The 19,590-nt window shown below is 44.7% G+C and overlaps 1 protein-coding gene across 1 annotated transcript in view; it reads right to left on the reverse strand.

The window, feature by feature from the left end:
- Positions 1-927: 927 nt before the first annotated feature.
- Positions 928-19,590, reverse strand: part of megf8 (multiple EGF-like-domains 8) — a 47,280-nt gene continuing 28,617 nt past the window's right edge. The window contains exons 29-43 of the mRNA XM_010894119.5: positions 18,099-18,336; positions 17,615-17,786; positions 15,582-15,745; positions 15,369-15,504; positions 14,965-15,196; positions 14,669-14,795; positions 13,317-13,527; positions 12,985-13,199; positions 12,662-12,857; positions 12,331-12,499; positions 11,690-11,882; positions 10,444-10,614; positions 9,887-10,017; positions 6,886-7,018; positions 928-5,045 (exon numbers count right to left, since the gene is read on the reverse strand). Of these exons, the coding sequence (XP_010892421.2) occupies positions 3,543-5,045; positions 6,886-7,018; positions 9,887-10,017; positions 10,444-10,614; positions 11,690-11,882; positions 12,331-12,499; positions 12,662-12,857; positions 12,985-13,199; positions 13,317-13,527; positions 14,669-14,795; positions 14,965-15,196; positions 15,369-15,504; positions 15,582-15,745; positions 17,615-17,786; positions 18,099-18,336 (3,991 nt within the window). The 3' untranslated portion in view covers positions 928-3,542. The remainder of the gene's footprint in view (positions 5,046-6,885; positions 7,019-9,886; positions 10,018-10,443; positions 10,615-11,689; positions 11,883-12,330; positions 12,500-12,661; positions 12,858-12,984; positions 13,200-13,316; positions 13,528-14,668; positions 14,796-14,964; positions 15,197-15,368; positions 15,505-15,581; positions 15,746-17,614; positions 17,787-18,098; positions 18,337-19,590) is intronic.

Raw genomic sequence — 19,590 nt, forward strand, 5'->3', positions numbered from 1 at the left:
TGGCCAGATCCAGCTAGGCGAAGAGACAATGTCTATTTTTTTTTGTTTTAGTTTTTTTTACAGTACAATATGTAAAGTGACATTTTGTTACAGTATTATGAATCTCCATGTCAACACTTTGGGCGTGTTGAGAAATAAATGAGTTTCTTCAGTCTGCAACATTGGTCTTGTGTAGTGTTTGGTGTATTTACATTATATTTGTACTTTGTTGATGGTAGCCTACTTTAATCATAGGGAAGTAGAAGTGCTAAAAGTGTTTTAGGTTTATCACAGCAGAGTGTAACTCGTGCAAACAGAGTATAGTAATGTGAAACGTGTGTGTTTCATATGGTAACAAAGTGTGGTTTTTAAACAGAAGTGTATCGTTTTTACAAGAATGTTTAATTATGCAAAGGATCTGTAGTGTTTTGCTAATTGGGTGTGTGGTTGTGCTTATTGTGTGTAGTGTTTTGAAAACACTGGCCCTGTTTTGAAAACCGTGCTTAAGCAATCCAAAAAAACTGTAAGAAGTTAAACATTTTCATGTTGGGGCTAGCATGTGAATATGACTGATATGATTTATACCTTTGTCATTCATTTAGAAATTCTTATGTAACAGCTAAGGATTCCAGCATTACATTTCCAACCTGTTTTAACAAGGTTGCATTGTATTAAGCTGGCAAGTAAATTTGTATTGAATTGACATGCATATTAAATCATTTGTTTACCTCAACAGTTAATGGCCTGTTTATACATTTTTTTATCTGCTTCCTCTATACAGGCTTCCTAAAAAATGGCAAGGTCGAGGACAATCAGCTAGCAGAGTGAATATGCACAGAAATGTGCTTGCATAAAATGCAAGCCCTTTTCCAGCCCCCTCAACTCATATCAAGCAAAGGACATCTAAATGGTTCGATCTCAAACTAAATTTGACAAATATGAAACAAATTTAGTTGTGCAAGACTTTTTATTAGTAACATGTTTTTAAATGTGTGCATGCTTTCACCTCTGACAAAACAGAAGCTGTGAAGTGTGGCTGATTAAGAACTCTTGCTGGTGGGATACACAAGCGTTATTGAGGGAAATTGTCCTTTGAGTGGAGAACACTCTTCCACTAATCTACTAACACACTGACATCTCCTTGGCCATTCGGTCACTTTTCTGGGTCATGGAAGAAAGTACAGAGGATTTAGAATTTTACCAAATGTTAAAACTCCATTCTTTGTCATTCAGATCTAATTAATAGAAAACATGCCCAAGAAGAAACACCAGATATTTTCAGACTTTGACCTGGATTAAATCCAAAAGTAGTTATTGGCATTGCAGTGTTTAAAGACAATGTTTGCACAGAGATTACCATTCACAATGGTAGAGACCAGCCTGCAGAGACCACTCCCATCAGGATAGCAATGTTTCATCATAGGTGTTCACTCAAAATAACTTTGTAATGACTTTGTGACCCTTTCCTCTAACAGGACAAACACAAGCATGACATTCATCCAATGGGCACTTTTGACTACAATTTCCGTCCATTTTAACTGATGTCTTTCCCATACATCTAAATGCAGATGTTCCTACTGAAACACAAGCCAGTCTTTGTCTGAAGCTCCTGCCATCCGTGCCCCAATAATGAACCCTTTTTTCAAAGTCCCTTAGATCCTTTCCTCGTGCCGTCTGGATCCAAACTCCAGGTCAACTGGGCCTGCTCCGCATTGTTATACACGCCACAGAGCATGATAGGATGTTTACTGCCTATTTGTATTATTGAGTAAACCTGTATGGAAGCATCTGCACTCATTATTTTCCTCCACTCATTTATTTAGGTTCTCTTTTAATTCAGGCCTGTATTGTTTACAACCGAAAGTAGAGGCAGACAACAATCTTCTGTACATAACTGTTCCCTTCTTTAAAATACAACAAAATAAATTGAAAATCTCTCAAAAACAAACAACTGCAAAATAACACCAGAACAATGAAGCCCAACCGTAACTTAATAATGCCTGAAAACTGACTGGAGGGTACCTGAAAAAGTTTAAATTGTCATAAACTGGATGCTGTGCTGCTAAAAAGAAAGCAGTTTTGTTCCAGTTTAGACATGTAACAGACAATTCTCTGAATATTGAATCAATTTGTAGTGTAAGGCGGGTCCAGACTGGCACCTTAAGAATGGACAGCAAATTCGAAGATTCTGGGTCATTATGGGGAAGCAAAACATTTTCACTAATATTTTAATTAAATATACATATTCTTTCATATGATCACTGACCAAAATGATGTGGCTTTGCACATATTTCCTCCTTTTCTTGGTCTCAATTACCTGAAATCATATTCAAACAATTTTTTGTTCCGCATACTGTTACTTTTTTCCTTGTTCTATTGGTCACAAGACCATTCAAAAATGCTAATAAAGTTATATCATAGCTCTCATTGGCTGACACAATCATCCAATCAAGAGAGCCAATAAACACAGTCCAGCAAAATGCCAAACAAGTTAACATACGGTAAATATCAAATAGCAAAAATAAAAGGCTTAGAAACAAACAATACATAATAAGACTCCATTATTGTGATCAGTTTCATAGAAAAGCATTAGTGTTTTTGTTATCCCATAAAATGGCTACAGGGGCATGAGCATGACATAAACAATTCAAACAATTCAATCCTTCATTTGTAACAAAACCATTTGTAACTTCATTTGTAACAAAACCAGTCAAAGGTTTGGACATTTAACGGTCATTTAACGGTAAAGGCAAAGGAAATACCCTTGAACGAGTATGTGTCTAATCTTTTGACTGGTACTGTATATACTTGAAATATGTCAAATGTGTTGCTTTGCTTAATATGTGGTCCATAAGCCTCAAAATAGGAAACAATACAAAACAAGAGTGTTTGGTGTAGGGGAAACAAAAAAAATTAAAAATACAAAATGATAAAGAACCACATAACAGGGGTTGTGATTGAATATGCAAAATATATATATATACTTCAAGCTTTGAGTTTAGAAACATTGACAATTAGCTTAAATAACAATTAATATCACTCATCAATACTACCATGACATAAAAACCATCTCACAAACAAGAATCACAATTTTTCCCTATTCTGATAAGTAAAATTAACACATTCAGGCAGACAGAACTTTCTGTCTCTTCTTCTCAATGGCAATGTTTGATTGTCTGTATTTGGGGTATAAAGCACATGTTGGTTCCAATCCCAGGAGGTATCACTCCTACTTTCATTGATCATTCCAAACACGACAGTCCAGCAAATGTCTCTCTGATCTGGATGTCGACTGCACTCATACCTTGATATAGGGCACAAGTAGTATACAACTGAAGCTGATATTGCGTGTAATTGCTGTAGTGCATTCTAGAGATAGCTGGCTTGGTCATGTAAAGCATTTGAAATATAGTGATACATAATTGAAAACAAAGAGACTCAATATTTACAGTGTATATACAGGTACGATCATTCTAACTCCGACTGGCTCTGACATGACTCTCTCCTTCTGGTCTTTCCAATTAAACTCCCCATCTCTTATACTCTACCATGATTCTCTGTCTCTACATGGCCATAGTGGTGAGGTGCTGATGCCCCAGCAGGCCTTTACGACCACCACCCGCACCGGGATGTCCACCTCCGTTCCCATGACCACAGTACTCCTGGAGGTTCTGCCGCAGGGTGACCAGGGCCGACCCCAGACAGGCGCGGTTAGGGGCCAAGATGCCCCCCGGCAGCTGAATGAGGACGGTGGCCACGCCCGCCATTCCATCGTCTGTGGGCTCCAGTGTGATGGGCCCCACCTTAAAGGTGGAGTAGGAAAAGCCCATGAGCTGGGACAGGAAGGGGTCGGAGCGACAGAAGTGCTGGTAGCCGCTGTGGGATGATGGGTGGTGGTGGTGGTGCGAGGCCGGGGTGGTGGTGGTGGTGGGAGCATAGTGGTGGGTGTTGAGGTAATGCAGGGGCAAGTGCTGCCCGCTGTTTCCTCCTCCGCCCAGGGTGAGGTGGTGGTGGTGGTGGGGGTCGGCGTTGGGCCCGGAGCCCGGGTCGTGTTTGTAGGACATCGCTCCTGCTCGCCCCCTCTGGCCCACTACCACAGCGCTGAGCTTGCCTGTGCGGGCCAGGGCTACGGCGCTGCCCCCCACCCCGACGCCCCCTGGAGCGGGCAAGTAGATCAGCTGAGGCTCCTCAGGCTCCAAATAGACAGTGAGCTTGGCGAAGGGCCTGGACGCCATCTTGGTCATCTCCTGGATGTGGCGCCGCTGCTCTCTGCGGAAGTCCATGAACTGCTTAATCTTCCAGAGAAGGACACAGACGGAGAGGAAGAGGAAAAAGCAAGAGAAAAACACAGAGAAGAAGACAAAGAGGTCGATGTGGGCTTGGTCCTGGCGGAGGAAGAGCAGGCCCTGGGACTCCCCCTGCCGGTCCTCGGTGCCAACCCCCCGTAGGGCGATGTAAAAGCGGCTGGACTTCAGGGAGTGGACCTCGTGTGGAAAGGTGATCACAACACGGTCCCGGACCCCCCGGACAACCAGCACCGTCTGGGGCTTCCACACTGTGATGTAGGAAATGAGCCCCTCCGCAGTCTCCTCCCGCACCTCTCTGTCCATCGCCTGTTTAGCTTGGAGCTGCTGGGGGGTGTTGGGGAGCATGGGCCCTCCCGGGGATGACGACGAGTTGGCATACACCTTCATTGGTGACAGAGGTGGCTCCTTATCCCCCCCACTCGACCCGCCTCGGGCTGCCGACTCATCCTCAATCTTGATGCTGTGGATGCCCGTGTGGCGGTCGACCTCCACGATGAAGGTGTCGTGAGAGTTGGAAACGTACACTTCCACCTCTCCAAAGGTCACGTCAATAGTGACCCGGATGTCCACGTTGGTGAACTTAGGCTGGGCGGCAAAGAAGACCGTGCGTCCCTTGGGCAGGTTGCGGATGGTGGGGTCGTGGAAGCAGTTGGTTTGGGAAGTGGGGTCGAAGCAGCACTCGTTGTCCACATTGAACTGTCGGTAACACTGCCGTCCATTGACCGGCGTGCCGTTGAAGGAGTCTTTACATTTGGCGCACTGTGATCAAAATTCCATAGAGTGAAAAGAAACAGAGAGCATGTAAGTATGGTGCTTTTCACCTGAATAGGAAGGTTGTCTTTGCAATAAGGACCTGAGGTATTCTGATTTACAACCCGTTTCTGATTTAACCCCATTTCCAAAAAAGTTGGGACGGTGTGTCAGATGGAAATAAAAACAGAATGCAAAGATGTGCAAATCATTTAAAGCCTATATTCAATAGAAAATAGTACAAAGAAAACATCAAATGTTGGAACTGAAAGAGAATCCACCTGCTGTGTCTTCATACCAGCGTTCTGTCCCAGTCCTATCCACACCAGCGTTCTGTCCCAGTCTTATCCATACCAGCGTTCAGTCCCAGTCCTATCCATACCAGCGTTCAGTCCCAGTCCTATCCATACCAGCGTTCAGTCCCAGTCCTATCCACACCAGCGTTCAGTCCCAGTCCTATCCATACCAGCGTTCAGTCCCAGTCCTATCCATACCAGCGTTCAGTCCCAGTCCTATCCATACCAGCGTTCAGTCCCAGTCCTATCCATACCAGCGTTCAGTCCCAGTCCTATCCATACCAGCGTTCAGTCCCAGTCCTATCCATACCAGCGTTCAGTCCCAGTCCTATCCATACCAGGGTTCTGTCCCAGTCCTATCCATACCAGGGTTCTGTCCCAGTCCTATCCATACCAGCGTTCAGTCCCAGTCCTATCCATACCAGAGTTCTGTCCCAGTCCTATCCATACCAGCGTTCTGTCCCAGTCCTATCCATACCAGCGTTCAGTCCCAGTCCTATCCATACCAGAGTTCTGTCCCAGTCCTATCCATACCAGCGTTCTGTCCCAGTCCTATCCATACCAGCGTTCAGTCCCAGTCCTATCCATACCAGGGTTCTGTCCCAGTCCTATCCATACCAGCGTTCAGTCCCAGTCCTATCCATACCAGGGTTCTGTCCCAGTCCTATCCATACCAGGGTTCTGTCCCAGTCCTATCCATACCAGGGTTCTGTCCCAGTCCTATCCATACCAGCGTTCAGTCCCAGTCCTATCCATACCAGCGTTCAGTCCCAGTCCTATCCATACCAGGGTTCTGTCCCAGTCCTATCCATACCAGCGTTCAGTCCCAGTCCTATCCATACCAGGGTTCTGTCCCAGTCCTATCCATACCAGAGTTCTGTCCCAGTCCTATCCATACCAGAGTTCTGTCCCAGTCCTATCCATACCAGAGTTCTGTCCCAGTCCTATCCATACCAGCGTTCTGTCCCAGTCCTATCCACACCAGCGTTCTGTCCCAGTCCTATCCATACCAGAGTTCTGTCCCAGTCCTATCCATACCAGGGTTCTGTCCCAGTCCTATCCATACCAGCGTTCAGTCCCAGTCCTATCCATACCAGAGTTCTGTCCCAGTCCTATCCATACCAGAGTTCTGTCCCAGTCCTATCCATACCAGAGTTCTGTCCCAGTCCTATCCACACCAGCGTTCTGTCCCAGTCCTATCCATACCAGAGTTCTGTCCCAGTCCTATCCATACCAGGGTTCTGTCCCAGTCCTATCCATACCAGGGTTCTGGAACATTATTATCCACAGTTCTGGAAAAAATACCACGGCACATTTTTCTTTCCTTTCCAAAACAGTTGAAAAGGAAAGTTTTGAGTGAGGAACAGAAGTTTTCAATTTGCAGTGGTCTCTTAATTCTAACCCTTCTGTTCCTCACTCAAAACCTTCCTTTTCAACTTTTTTGGAAAGGAAAGAAAAACGTGAAGTGGTCTCTTAATTTTTTACGGAGCTGTATACCAATGTTCTGTAACAGTATTATCCATACCAGTGTTCTGTAACAGTATTATCCATACCTGTGTTCGGTAACAATCCTTCCTGTCGTTTTGCGGGCTGCTAAGGCAGGATGATGTCTCTGTGTTGTTTTGACAGGGGCAGCCTGTGCCGTCATGTTCATTGCACGTGTCTGCATGGCCATTACACTGGCACCTTTAGTGGGAGGAGGGGGGGGGTTATGTCAGGTATCTATGGGATTAAGCAGTGTTGCCCCTAATAAAGTGTTGACTCCTAATAAATGCAACTACCTACTAGCTAATGAGGTAATCTACAGTCCTGGTACAGTGTATTACTGTTTGTTGCGTTGGGGGTTAGAACATACAGTTTTGCTGACTGTAGCACACAGTGCCCCATGATTTTGCATTATATTTTTGACTTTACAAACTCTCCAGATTATTTTTTACAACACATTCACTGTGACACAGAAAAGTTTTTCAGCAAAAATATTGTATATTACAGTGGTGGGTGGAACATAGTGTTGTTGGATCAACAAAAAAAATCCCTGTCCAAAGCTAATGAACACCATCAAACTAACAGCAAAGAAATCATCAAAATATCTATTTTTATTAGATATCTTCTCTACATAAATGTGGTTAAGCTTTAACCATTTCAGGGACAGGGATTAAGACTAGTGCTAGACAAAAGTGATTTCAATGGTGATTTATCATTGACAGTTATTGTTTCTCAAGAACTAGGCTAAATCCCTGTCCGGGAAATGGCCCGTTAGTGTGATAAAGGATTATTTAAATAACAATTCAGTTTCGTTTATATTTTTGCATTTCCCCGCTGACTTTTATTTTGAAGGCAAAATACGGAAATAGGAAGTAGTATTGTTGCTGCATGACATTTATCTATTGTCACGAGTTGTGACAGTTAACTAGCTTTTTACCTTTTGTGGGAATTTACTTTTTACTATTATGTGTTGGTATACTTATTACTATTGAGTGTTGTGTGTTGAAACATTGTACCCATAACATGTGCCTTACTTTAGCTTGTGCTTAAGCTGAAACTATATTGCAAGCAGTGAAAAAGAACAGACAGGCTATGGTTAAGCTTGGGCGCAGATAGTATTAGGCTGTCGAGCATATATCAAGAGTGTTATGGTCTTTTAATTTATGAGGAACTGACCGGGCCTGAAATAAGATAACAGGAACAGAAACTTCAGTTGCCGAACACAAGGGTGTAAGAATAGATAATCTTCAAGAAAACAGACTCGTCGGACACGCCGGACGGATGGAACGCGCCTAGAGGCTGGGACCAGCCTGTGCGCCAGCGATAGGCTGAACAAGTCTAAACCGCGTACAGCCCCATTCTGATAGGCCTGCAGTGAGCAGGAACTACCACTGTCAGAATGTATATAAGAAAATCTTTGTCAACAATAGTTCTCTGCTTACCCTGTGTGGTGTTGCAGTGAACCCATGTACATGTAGATTGCATTTATTATACTTATTAAAGACTTGGTAAAATAGCATTTGTCTCTAGGTTATATTTTGTCCTCAACACCAGATTTGAATCACGCCCTAACACTTTGATCGTTATCACACCAGCTAGCTTGACACAACGAACGTCGGGTGCATGACGTTGTTGCTCTTGTCTGACGCTCGTGCGATGGAAAACTGAGCAGGACGGTAAACCGCGCTCAGCTTGGTTAAAAAAAAAAAAAACAATAGTATTTCATAAAAATATTCTGTTTATCTCTGGCGGCGCATCACAATTTATCAGCGGAGGGGCGCCGCTTTTATTACACTAAGAGGGGAAAAGAAAATATGTACTCTTTGGGCAACTTCGGTGTGATCCTAATATGGTTATTCTCGTTTTGTGTTTTTGCATTCATTTTTACTTATATTTGTATTGTTTTATTTATATTTATATATATAACTACTCAAAAAAATTAAGAGAACAAGTAATCATTATAGTATAACACCAAGTCAATTTAACTTCAGGGATTTGGTTTTGCAAGTGGTGGCCACAGACAATTGCCCTCTCCTTATCCTTCCTGACTGATTCTTTAGTTTTGTGTTTTGCTAGTGACCCATCATCAGACCTTAGGTAGTCCAGCTCCACCAGGATGGCACATCCATATGTACCGTTGCAAGAAGGTTTGCTGTGCCATTGAAGGGCATCAACCCAGCAGGTGGACTGGTATCTGCTCCTTTGTGGGTGGAGGAAGAGGAGGAGCACTGCCAGAGCCCTACAAAATGACCTCCAGTGGGCTACTGGTGTGCATGTTACTGACCAAACTGTCAGAAACAGACTCCATTAAGTAGGCATGAGGGCCCAACATCCTCTAGTGGGACCTGTGCTCAAAGCCCAGCACCATGCAGGTCACTTGGCATTCACCAGAGAACACCAGAAGTGGCAAGTCCACCATTGGTGCCCCATTCTCTTCACAAATGACAGCAGGTTCACACTGAGCACATGTGACAGACGTGAAAGAGTCTGGAGATGCCGTGGTGAATGTTATGCTTCCTCCATCATCCAGCATGACCAGTTTGGCGGTGGGTCAGTGATGGTCTGGGGAGGCATATCCCTGGAGGGTCACACAGACCTCCACATGCTAGCCAATTGTATCTCGACTGCTGTTAGTTACCGGGATTTTATCCTCCGACCCATCGTCAGAATTAACAGGTCTGGGAGGAGATCCCCCAGGACACCATCCACTGTCTCATCAGGAGCATGCCCAAATGTTGTCGGGAATGCATACAGGCACATGGAGGCCATACACACTACCGAGTCACATTGAGTTGCCGTGATGAAATTCACGCAAGTTGGAACAGCCTATGATTTCAAGTGTTTAGTTCAATTTTCGGTGTGAGTTTGAATCCAGCCCTCAATTGGTTGGTGATTTAGAGTTCCACTGACCGTTATGTCATTTTGTTCTCCACAAATTACACAATGTACAGTAAAGATTTTGATCTTGAATCTATTTTGTTTATCGAGACCTGATGTGTAATTATGTGTTCCCTTAATGTTTTACAGGCTGGTGGGGGCTCCATGTCAACAGGGCATTGTACTGCTCACTTGTCACACTTCCCCTGCAGCAGGAAGTAGCCGCTAAGGCAGCTCTCACACTTGTCCCCCACGCTGTTGTTCTGGCAGTTCACACATACTGCCGAGTCCTCTGGAGGGCCCTCTGACACCCACCGCACAATCTGACCGAGGGAAGGAGAGAAACACGGTGAGGAGGAGAGTTAAGAGGAGTGGAAGATTCGTCAAACAAAAAAGATACAGCTCCAGGAAAGATTAAGAGACCACTGCACCTTTGTCTTTCCTTTCCAAAACAGTCGAAAAGGAAGGTTTTGAGTGAGGAACTGAATGCAAATTGAACGCTTCTGTTCCTCACTCAAAACTTTCCTTATCAACATTTTTGGAAAGGTAAGAAAAAGGTTCAGTGGTCTCTCGATTTTTTCCAGAGCTGTATACTGTGATATCTTTTCCAATTTTGTGGACCTGAAAACCTAACCATCTTTTACCAATAGGGGGAAACATAAGGGGACATCCTCTTGATAACATCAAAAGTAATACATCTCTAAACTGTTTCAAGGCAGAGAACATAAGTGATGCTACAAGCTACATACGCTGTCTGGATCCAGAGGGTGGTCATGGGGGTGGTCTAACGCCCTCTTGTGTTCGTTCCGGGAGAGACACACGGCACTGTTCCCCCTGCAGAACTCTCGACAGGGGCGGCACGTCCCCCCTCCCAAAGCCGACCCCACAAACAGGGGCTTACATTTCTCACAGTGATCCCCCTAGAAAGGGAGAGGTGCACATTCAGAATGATCCATCAGCCTAAAGTGGAATTCTTTGTAATTAAAATATTTAATTTTTTTTCTTCATAAAGTTGTATTTCCAGTGCATTATCACCAAACATATGCTTTATGTCATGTCATTATTAAAAGGCCTGAGGGAAGTTCTGTGCTTTAAATGAAACCGGAGAGGAACAGGGACATTTTGTCAAAAATACAGATTACCAAAACATTTGTGCATGCTTCGCTCCCACACGCTGGCTTGACTGCTCAAGGATGTGAACAGTGTTTGGTCAGTTGTGTGTAGAATATCCTGTTTTATTAATCAACGATGGGCCTTGCTTTAATAAAGTTATGAGACACTGCAAGCCATGACGTTACTAGATAAAGGATTTGATTGTGCGATACATCTTTTAATGATCAATAAAAGTTCACACTGCTGACTCAGTCTGTCTGGTGGCCAATAGCACCTAACGGAGCTTTGACCCTCTCTCTCCCCGTAACTAGCTTGCTATGAAAGAGATGACTTTGCAGTGGTTAGCTCTGCTGAAAAAACTAAATTTAAATGACAAAGTTGCAAAATGCATGTGGAATTCAGGTACAGTAATGTTATTAGCGCTGCAGGCATAATGCTTAACCATCTAAAATGGACCATCCACGGCAAGACCCTGACCATTGATGGGAGCGGCAGCACAAGGCCTCGCAGTAGTCCGTTTCACCTGCAAGACTGGTAGTTGCCTATCTATAAATACAGTAGATACAATAACCTAAAGGGGCAATATGGTCCTATGACCATCCCATTGAAATTGCCAAGCTCCTCACAAAAACACGGCAAGAAAAAAACTGCCTTTCACATTAAACCACATCAGGAAACAATAACCTGGCAGGTTCAACCACTGATCTGAAAAAGGCTTTATAAAATACATTGATTGATTGACCACACTTTTGAGGTCTGGTTCAGTTAGTGATATAAGGACTTGTGATTGGATGCCAACAAGCCACAGTCATGAAGAGCAGGAGCAGCACAATATATAGGATGTGCTTAGAATTGTAAGGGAAAACCACCTGCCCCACTTACCATAGTGTTGTTTTTACATTCCAGACACTTGTCAGGTTCAGTCACACCTTTACAGTTGCTGTGTTTGTTACAGCGACACTGAGACGAGCAGTTCTCCCCCACAAAGCCAAAGTGACACTGACACACTCCAGGTGAGACACACGTTCCGTTCACACAGCCCTGGGCACACACCGGCTCACACTGGCCTGACACACTACAGGGGAGAGGCAGCAGGAAGAAAACATGAAAACATAAATGCATTCTACAGGAAACCAACTGCTCTGTGAGTGTACATTTGCTGAAAATTAACCGTAGTTTGCATTTGTGTGCCTGGCCTAGGGGTGTGAATGTGTAAACCTTAAAACTATGAACCGACAGTAAAATGCTAAATGTTGGTAAAAAAAAAGAAAAAAAAAACTACAACAAAATGGTAACCAAAATGTGGACTGGAACCAGGTTGACTCAAAATGAGTTTTTTTTCTTTCAATAAATAAATAAATAAAAACATGCAGACATTAAAAAGGAGCATTACCAATGTATACCAAGACACAATCCTCTGTCTTTAGTCATCTCATGATGAGGCGGTTTGTGAAAAGCTGCTGAGGTATCCCAGTGTTACTTATTCTGCTAATAATAATGGTAAAGGAGTGTGTGTCTGTTACCTGCTGAGAACATAGCCCTGCTTGCAAATGCAGTGGTATCCTTGGGTCAGGTCGTGGCAGTCCTGGGTGCTGTTACAGTGATGGTGGCCATTGGCACACTCATCCTCCTCTGGGCAGTGGAGGAACGACCAGCTGCTGTTCCCCCGGGGGCACACTCCCTCACTCACACCTGACACACACACACACACGCCCCAGAGAGAAAGAGACAAAACCAGACATAGTTGTTGCGTTTAAAGAACTAAAATGATAAAGTGGAATAGTTTGAATGCACGCAGTGGCTGAGGGTCTATGAGTCAATGAATCCAGGCTGGTTTGCCTCTGTTCCACCCACCGTCAAGGCCTCCCTGCTGGCAGCGCCCGGCACCGTTGCCCCCGCGGACAGCACACCAGCCACACTGGGGCCGGGCGATGCACTGAGAGCACTGGGAGAGCTGGGAGCATTGGGGGGAGCAGGAGTCCCATCCAGACAACAGACGACCACACTGTCCCGCTTCACAACGCAGGGGCAGGAAGGACGGACTCATGCACTGGAGGACAGGAGGGGGGGTGGGGTGGGTCAGGCTGAATGAGAAAGCATTTGTGATAGAATAGGCAGACGCGCTCCCACTTGAACATGGACGTATGAACGCAAACTTGAATGCGGAACTCGAATACCTGCTGGAGCACCATGCTCCACACACAGCGTTGCCAGCCCCCATCCGAGCCCCGCGACCCCAGACAGAGGCTGCATGTCCCGAGGCTGTGGCACGGGGGAGGGCAGGGCAGCGGGGGGGACGACTCCACCTGCATGGGAGACACGTTGAGGAGAGCGTAGCTGAAGCAGGTCCAGTCGTAGGTGGGGTTCACGCTCAGGATGCGCCTGGTCTCTCCTGGAGGTACCACGACAGGTTGTCAGGCAACGGACCACAGTTACAGTCTAGTCATCAACCTAACTGGTAGTCAGGACTACCTCCTGGCCCTGACAAGAGAATGGCATTGTCCCTGACCTGTGCGTTTGAACTGGCGTGTCCACATGCACTTTCCTGAGGCAGTGCACTTGGGGCAGTCTGAGGCCTCACAGCTGGTCTCGGTACAGTTGCTGGACAGAAATATCTCTCTCTGGTTGATCCTGCAGTCATGTTCTGTGGTGCAGCTGACCGTGGTACTGATGCAGGCCCCCTCTGGACAGTTGGTGCACCACTTACACTGCAGAGCCGACTAGGGGGCAGGCAGAGACAGATGTTAGAGAGATCATCATTAGGAGAGAGAGAGATGTTAGAGAGATCATCATTAGGAGAGAGAGAGAGAGAGAGAGAGAGATGTTAGAGAGATCATCATTAGGAGAGAGAGAGAGAGAGAGAGAGAGAGAGAGAGAGAGAGAGATGTTAGAGAGATCATCATTAGGAGAGAGAGAGAGAGAGAGAGAGAGATGTTAGAGAGGTTTAGCATTAGAAGAGAGAGGTTAGAGAGGTTTAGCATTAGAAGAGAGAGGTTAGAGAGGTTTAGCATTAGAAGAGAGAGGTTAGAGAGGTTTAGCATTAGAAGAGAGAGGTTAGAGAGGTTTAGCATTAGAAGAGAGAGGTTAGAGAGGTTTAGCATTAGAAGAGAGAGGTTAGAGAGGTTTAGCATTAGAAGAGAGAGGTTAGAGAGGTTTAGCATTAGAAGAGAGAGGTTAGAGAGGTTTAGCATTAGAAGAGAGAGGTTAGAGAGGTTCAGCATTAGAAGAGAGAGGTTAGAGAGGTTCAGCATTAGAAGAGAGAGGTTAGAGAGGTTCAGCATTAGAAGAGAGAGCAAAAGATGTTACAGAGGTCAGCATTAGGAGAAAGAGATTTTAGGGAGGTCAGCATTAGGAGAGCGAGAGATGTTAGAGAGGTTAGTATTTGGTGTTTGTGCATCAATTGACTCTTTGTTTTGGGCATGAAACTATTGCTGTGTGACAATATTAAAATACAGCTCCGGAAAAAATTAAGAGACCACTGCACCTTTTCCTTTCCTTTCCAAAAAAGTCAAAAAGGAAAGTTTTGAGTGAGGAACAGAAGCGTTCAATGTGCAGTGGTCTCTTAATTTTAACCCTTCGGTTCCTCACTCAAAATCTTCCTTTTAGACTTTTTTGGAAAGGAAAGAAAAAGGTGCCGTGGTCTACATTTTTTCCGGAGCCGTGTCTGCCATTTAGCATTCTATCCAAAGTGACTTACTATGCCCTCTGTAAGTATTGGGACAGTAAAGTGTATAGAATGAATATCAAGTCAGACTATATGGTCCCAAAACTCAGGGAGGGGGCACTGAATAGTCATCCGTCCTTCTGGTTTACTTACGGGCAGCGGGTGTGTGTATGTAGCTATGTGGAAGTGTGCACTACCTGTGTGGGGCCAGAGAAGGTTCTGGGGTGGCGTGCCAGACACTCACTGCAGGTTTTCAGCCTGCGACACTGGTCTGGTAGACGAGGGGTGGGGGAGCAGGGGGACTGACTGATGGCACAGCCCAGTCTGATGGCAACAAAGTACAACCACAACAAAGGGGTGGTTTGTTAATAACTCTGACTGACAATGAAACTCTCAAATACGATCAAAATCAATGAACCAGCTGATCTAGACTTCCACGGAGACAACGCCGTACAGGCGGCTGGGACATCAGGTATAACAAACAGAGCCTGACCTCTCCGCGGTATCAGAGGAGGTACAGGTGGCTCTGCACCAGACACAGCTGCCCATGGTGGTGTTGCAGGCCTCAGGCGTGGAATGCAGGGCACAGGGGTCAGAGGGCAGCGTCAGGGTGACAAGACGACCCAGGGTGACCCCGTTGAATCCCCCAGTGAGGAACAGTCGTCCGCCCAAGCCTGTCATGGCCAGTGACACTGAACGGTTTATAGGCTCACCTACTGCTGGTTCTGAGAGAGGTGTGAGGGGGAGAAGGAAGAGTTATAGAAATTACTAAAGAGAGAGGTGACTAACGGTCTTTGGAGTGAAAGTCACTTTGAAGCACAATCTCCACATTGTCATCACTGATTATCAGTAGTGGTGTTTCGTGGCCTCATGTAATGTTGGACAGACAAACGTTACCAGGCTGTATCCAGGTGTTACAGTTGATCTGGTAGAGAGACACTGTGTTACTGTAGTCCTCCTCTCCCGTCCTCCCTCCCACAATCACCATGGTGTCCTTCATCAAGGCTGCAGCGTGGAAGAAACGAGAAAGGGGCTGGGGAGACACACACAGAGACGAGTGAGAAACTTGTGAAAGGAGCATTGACGTGTCAGTCTGTCCTAGCAACTTACCTTTGTGCCCTGTGAGGGGACCAGCAGAGACCAGGTCAGGTTGGGGTAGTAGAGGCTGTAGAGCTCCCCTGAGGGCTCCACTGTCTCCACATGAAAGCGATAGCCTCCGAACACGTACACAGCGTCTGTCTGCTCGTGGTACACAGCGGAGTGGCCATACAGACCTGAGGAGGACAGGAGGACACGAGTTGTTCAGGAGGCAAAATGAAGGGTTAAGGAAACTTCTAGAAGGCAACACGCCCACTATGCCCTCCTAGACAAAACAGTGACAAAACCTTTAACAAAGACGGGTCACAACACCGAGTCTGTACAGTCAATGGTAGACTGACAGGGGACTCCTATGATAAGTACACCTATAGCTCATCTCTTGGCAGTAGTACAGCAGACTACATTATCACTGTGCTTAACCTAGAGTCTCTCAGTGTTCACTGTTAGCTGATACCACTAGCAGATCACAGCAAAATCACAGCCAACTTAACCAAAAAGGCATTACAACCTGACAAACTGCACACGATCAAGATAAAGATGATGAAGTGTAGACATCTACCAGAAAACAATAGGTAAGCATCAAATTCTATAACTTTGAGACAATGTCATAAATAAAATGTTCCACTGCAACAGTAAAGGAGCAAACATGGCAGTGAAATGCCTAAACAAAATATTATATATTTCAGCCTCTATATCAAACCTAAACATCTTAACTAGACAACCTGAGAAAACTACAAACATTGATAAATGGTTTGGATGAAGAATGCAAAAATCTAAGAAACAAATTAGGAAACCTATCAAACCAAAAACAGACATCCAGATAACCTGAATCTGCGCTTCCATTATGGTGAAACACTTAAAAAGTACAGAAATACACTAAGAAAAAACAACAACATGTGAGAAACCAGCTCAGTACAATTTAAGAATATATACAATCCAAACACTTCTGGGAAAACTAGAACAACTAAATAAACAACATGATAGGCATGGATAAACCCCTTCCCAAATCTTTTTGGCCACATAATCAAGAACAAACCACAGCAAGCCAGCAACATATACATGATCAAATAGAAATATAAGAATCAACCATTAAAGACTACCAGAACCCACTGGATTCTCCAATTATGCCGAAAGAACTATAGAACAAAAAACAAACCATCCAACCCAAAAAGGCTTGTGGTGTTGATAGTATCCTTAATGAAATGATTAAATATACAGGCCGTACATTTTAATTAGCTATATTGAAACTTTTCGGTCTCCTACATTTCAGTGAACAAAATGTCAAGACCAAGTGCCAAATTGGCTTCTTTCCAAATGACCCTAAAACAGACCATCCATCAGTCAGTCCCCCTGCTCCCCCACCCCTCGTCTACCAGACCAGTGTTGCAGGCTGAAAACCTGCAGTGAGTGTCTGGCACGCCACCCCAGAACCTTCTCTGGCCCCACACAGGTAGTGCACACTTCCACATAGCTACATACACCATAATTGAGAAAACAAACAACACAAAGGCAAGGTGTTCTCATGGTTCATTGACTTAAAAAAGCTTTTGACTCAACTTGGCATGAGCGCCTGCTATATACATTGTTAGAAGTTGGTATAGGGTTGTAAAATAACTTTTATAATGTCAGTAAGGCCCATTAGAAAGAGTTCCCCCATGGTCATTATGGAGGTTCCACAGGTCTGCAGATGACATGATGGCCTGCAGCTGGAGAAACACACAGGAGGTGTACTGTCTGTGTTTCCAACAGCTCAGGGAATGACCAACTAACACCACTACTCACGTACAGGCAGAACAAACTCATGTGTTGAAACCTAGCAGAACTAGCGATGTCGTAATATTTACAACAATGTAATAATGCTGCAGTATCTTCGGCTTGTCTTTAGTCTGAGTCGTTTTTGATTTGGAGTGAATACACAATTCTTTCAAACAAAGTCAACTTGTTTGGTTTTTTGTGCCATGTCTGTCTGAAATGTGGGAAAATAGGAGTCTTTAGGGTTCATGCTGATACGTGGATAACGGGGGAGCCAGAGCCGTGTTCCTGACCTGTAGGAGGAGTGCCGGTGTGGGGGGCGACGGTCCAGTTGCCAGAGTGAACGCTGAATTCCAACAGGTGGTGGTTAAAGCCGTTCTCTGGAGAATACCCTCCAATGAGCAGCACAGAGGTCTCCCGACGTACTGTTAGAGTGTGACCTGCTAGCGGGGGCAGCACTGAGCTCTGTAATAATGACAATACACTCAAAATAATTGCCTTCACAGTGAAATTCATGACATAATGATTTGGAGCATTTCATAAAACGCTTCTGTGTATTTCTTGGTCTAATTCAGTATTTTCCAGATTTCTGATTTCCATGGTTTTGTGTTTCACAAAAAACAGTGCTCAAAAGAACAAATTTTTTTAAATAGAAAAACAACTAACTTGGATTTTGCTTAGATCACTTAAGGAGACAACTTTAAATCTACCAGATGTTTTGCCAAATAAAACAAGAGGTGGAGTGATAAACCATTACCAAAACAAACCAACTCTGACCTTGTACTCTTTCCACACCAGACTACTAAGGTTAAGGCTCCATGTATCCATGGCAACACCAGTCTGCGTGACCCCGCCTACCACCAACATAAGGTTGTGAGTGGTTCCCTGGACGCCAGAGAGAGGATCGTGACTGGCCAGCAGGGCAGAGGAGTGGTAGTAGCGGGGACTGGGGGTGGAGCCCTCCTCCCCTGGGCTGGTCAGCATCTGAGTCCAGCGTCGTTCTGACACAGAGTACCTGAACTCACCAATCAATACAGAAATGACATTAACCCACCAATCAAATCACAGAGGACATTAACCCAACAATCACCACAAAGAGGACATTGATAGATATGGGGCATGAAAAGTAACTGAATTAAGCTTGACACAATGTACAAACCCGATTCCAAAAAAGTTGGGACACAAATTGTGAGTAAAAAAGGAATGGAATAATTTACAAATCTCATAAACGTATATTTAATTCACAATAGAATATAGATAACATATCGAATGTTGAAAGTGAGACATTTTGTAATGTCATGCCAAATATTGGCTCATTCCAAAAAAGTAGGGACAGGTAGCAATAAGAGGCCGGAAAAGTTAAATGTACAGATAAGGAACAGCTGGAGGACCAATTTGCAACTTATGTCAATTGGCAACATGATTGGGTATAAAAAGAGCCTCTCAGAGTGGCAGTGTCTCTCAGAAGTCCAGATGGGCAGAGGATCACCAATTCCCCCAATGCTGCGGCAAAAAATAGTGGAGCAATATCAGAAAGGAGTTTCTCAGAGAAAAATTGCGTTTGAAGTTATCATCTACAGTGCATAATATCATCCAAAGATTCAGAGAATGTGGAACAATCTCTGTGCGTAAGGGTCAAGGCCGGAAAACCATATTGGATGCCCGTGATCTTCGGGAACTCAGACGGCACTGCATCACATACAGGAATGATACTGTAATGGAAATCACAACATGGGCTCAGGAATACTTCCAGAAAACATTGTCGGTGAACACAATCCACCGTGCCATTCGCCGTTGCCTGCTGAAACTCTATAGGTCAAAAAAAGAAGCTGTATCAAAACAGGATCCAGAAGCGCAGGCATTTTCTCTGGGCCAAGGATAATTTAAAATGGACTGTGGCAAAGTGGAAGTGTGTTCTGTGGTCAGACAAATCAAAATTTGGAAAACTGGGAAGCCATGTCATCCGGACTACAGAGGACAAGGACAACCCAAGTTGTTATCAGCGCTCAGTTCAGAAGCCTGCATCTCTGATGGTATGGGGTTGCATGAGTGCGTGTGGCATGGGCAGCCTACACATCTGGAAAGGCACCATCAATGATGACAGTTATATCCAAGTTCTAGAACAACATATGCTCCCATCCAGACGTTGTCTCTTTCAGGGAAGACTTGTGCATTTTCCAACATGACAATGCCAGACCACATACTGCATCAATTACAATGTCATGGTTGCATAGAAGAAGGATCCGGGTACTGAAATGGCCAGCCTGCA

This window comes from Esox lucius, chromosome 20 (assembly GCF_011004845.1).
Source record: "Esox lucius isolate fEsoLuc1 chromosome 20, fEsoLuc1.pri, whole genome shotgun sequence".
Taxonomy (NCBI): Eukaryota; Metazoa; Chordata; class Actinopteri; order Esociformes; family Esocidae; genus Esox; species Esox lucius.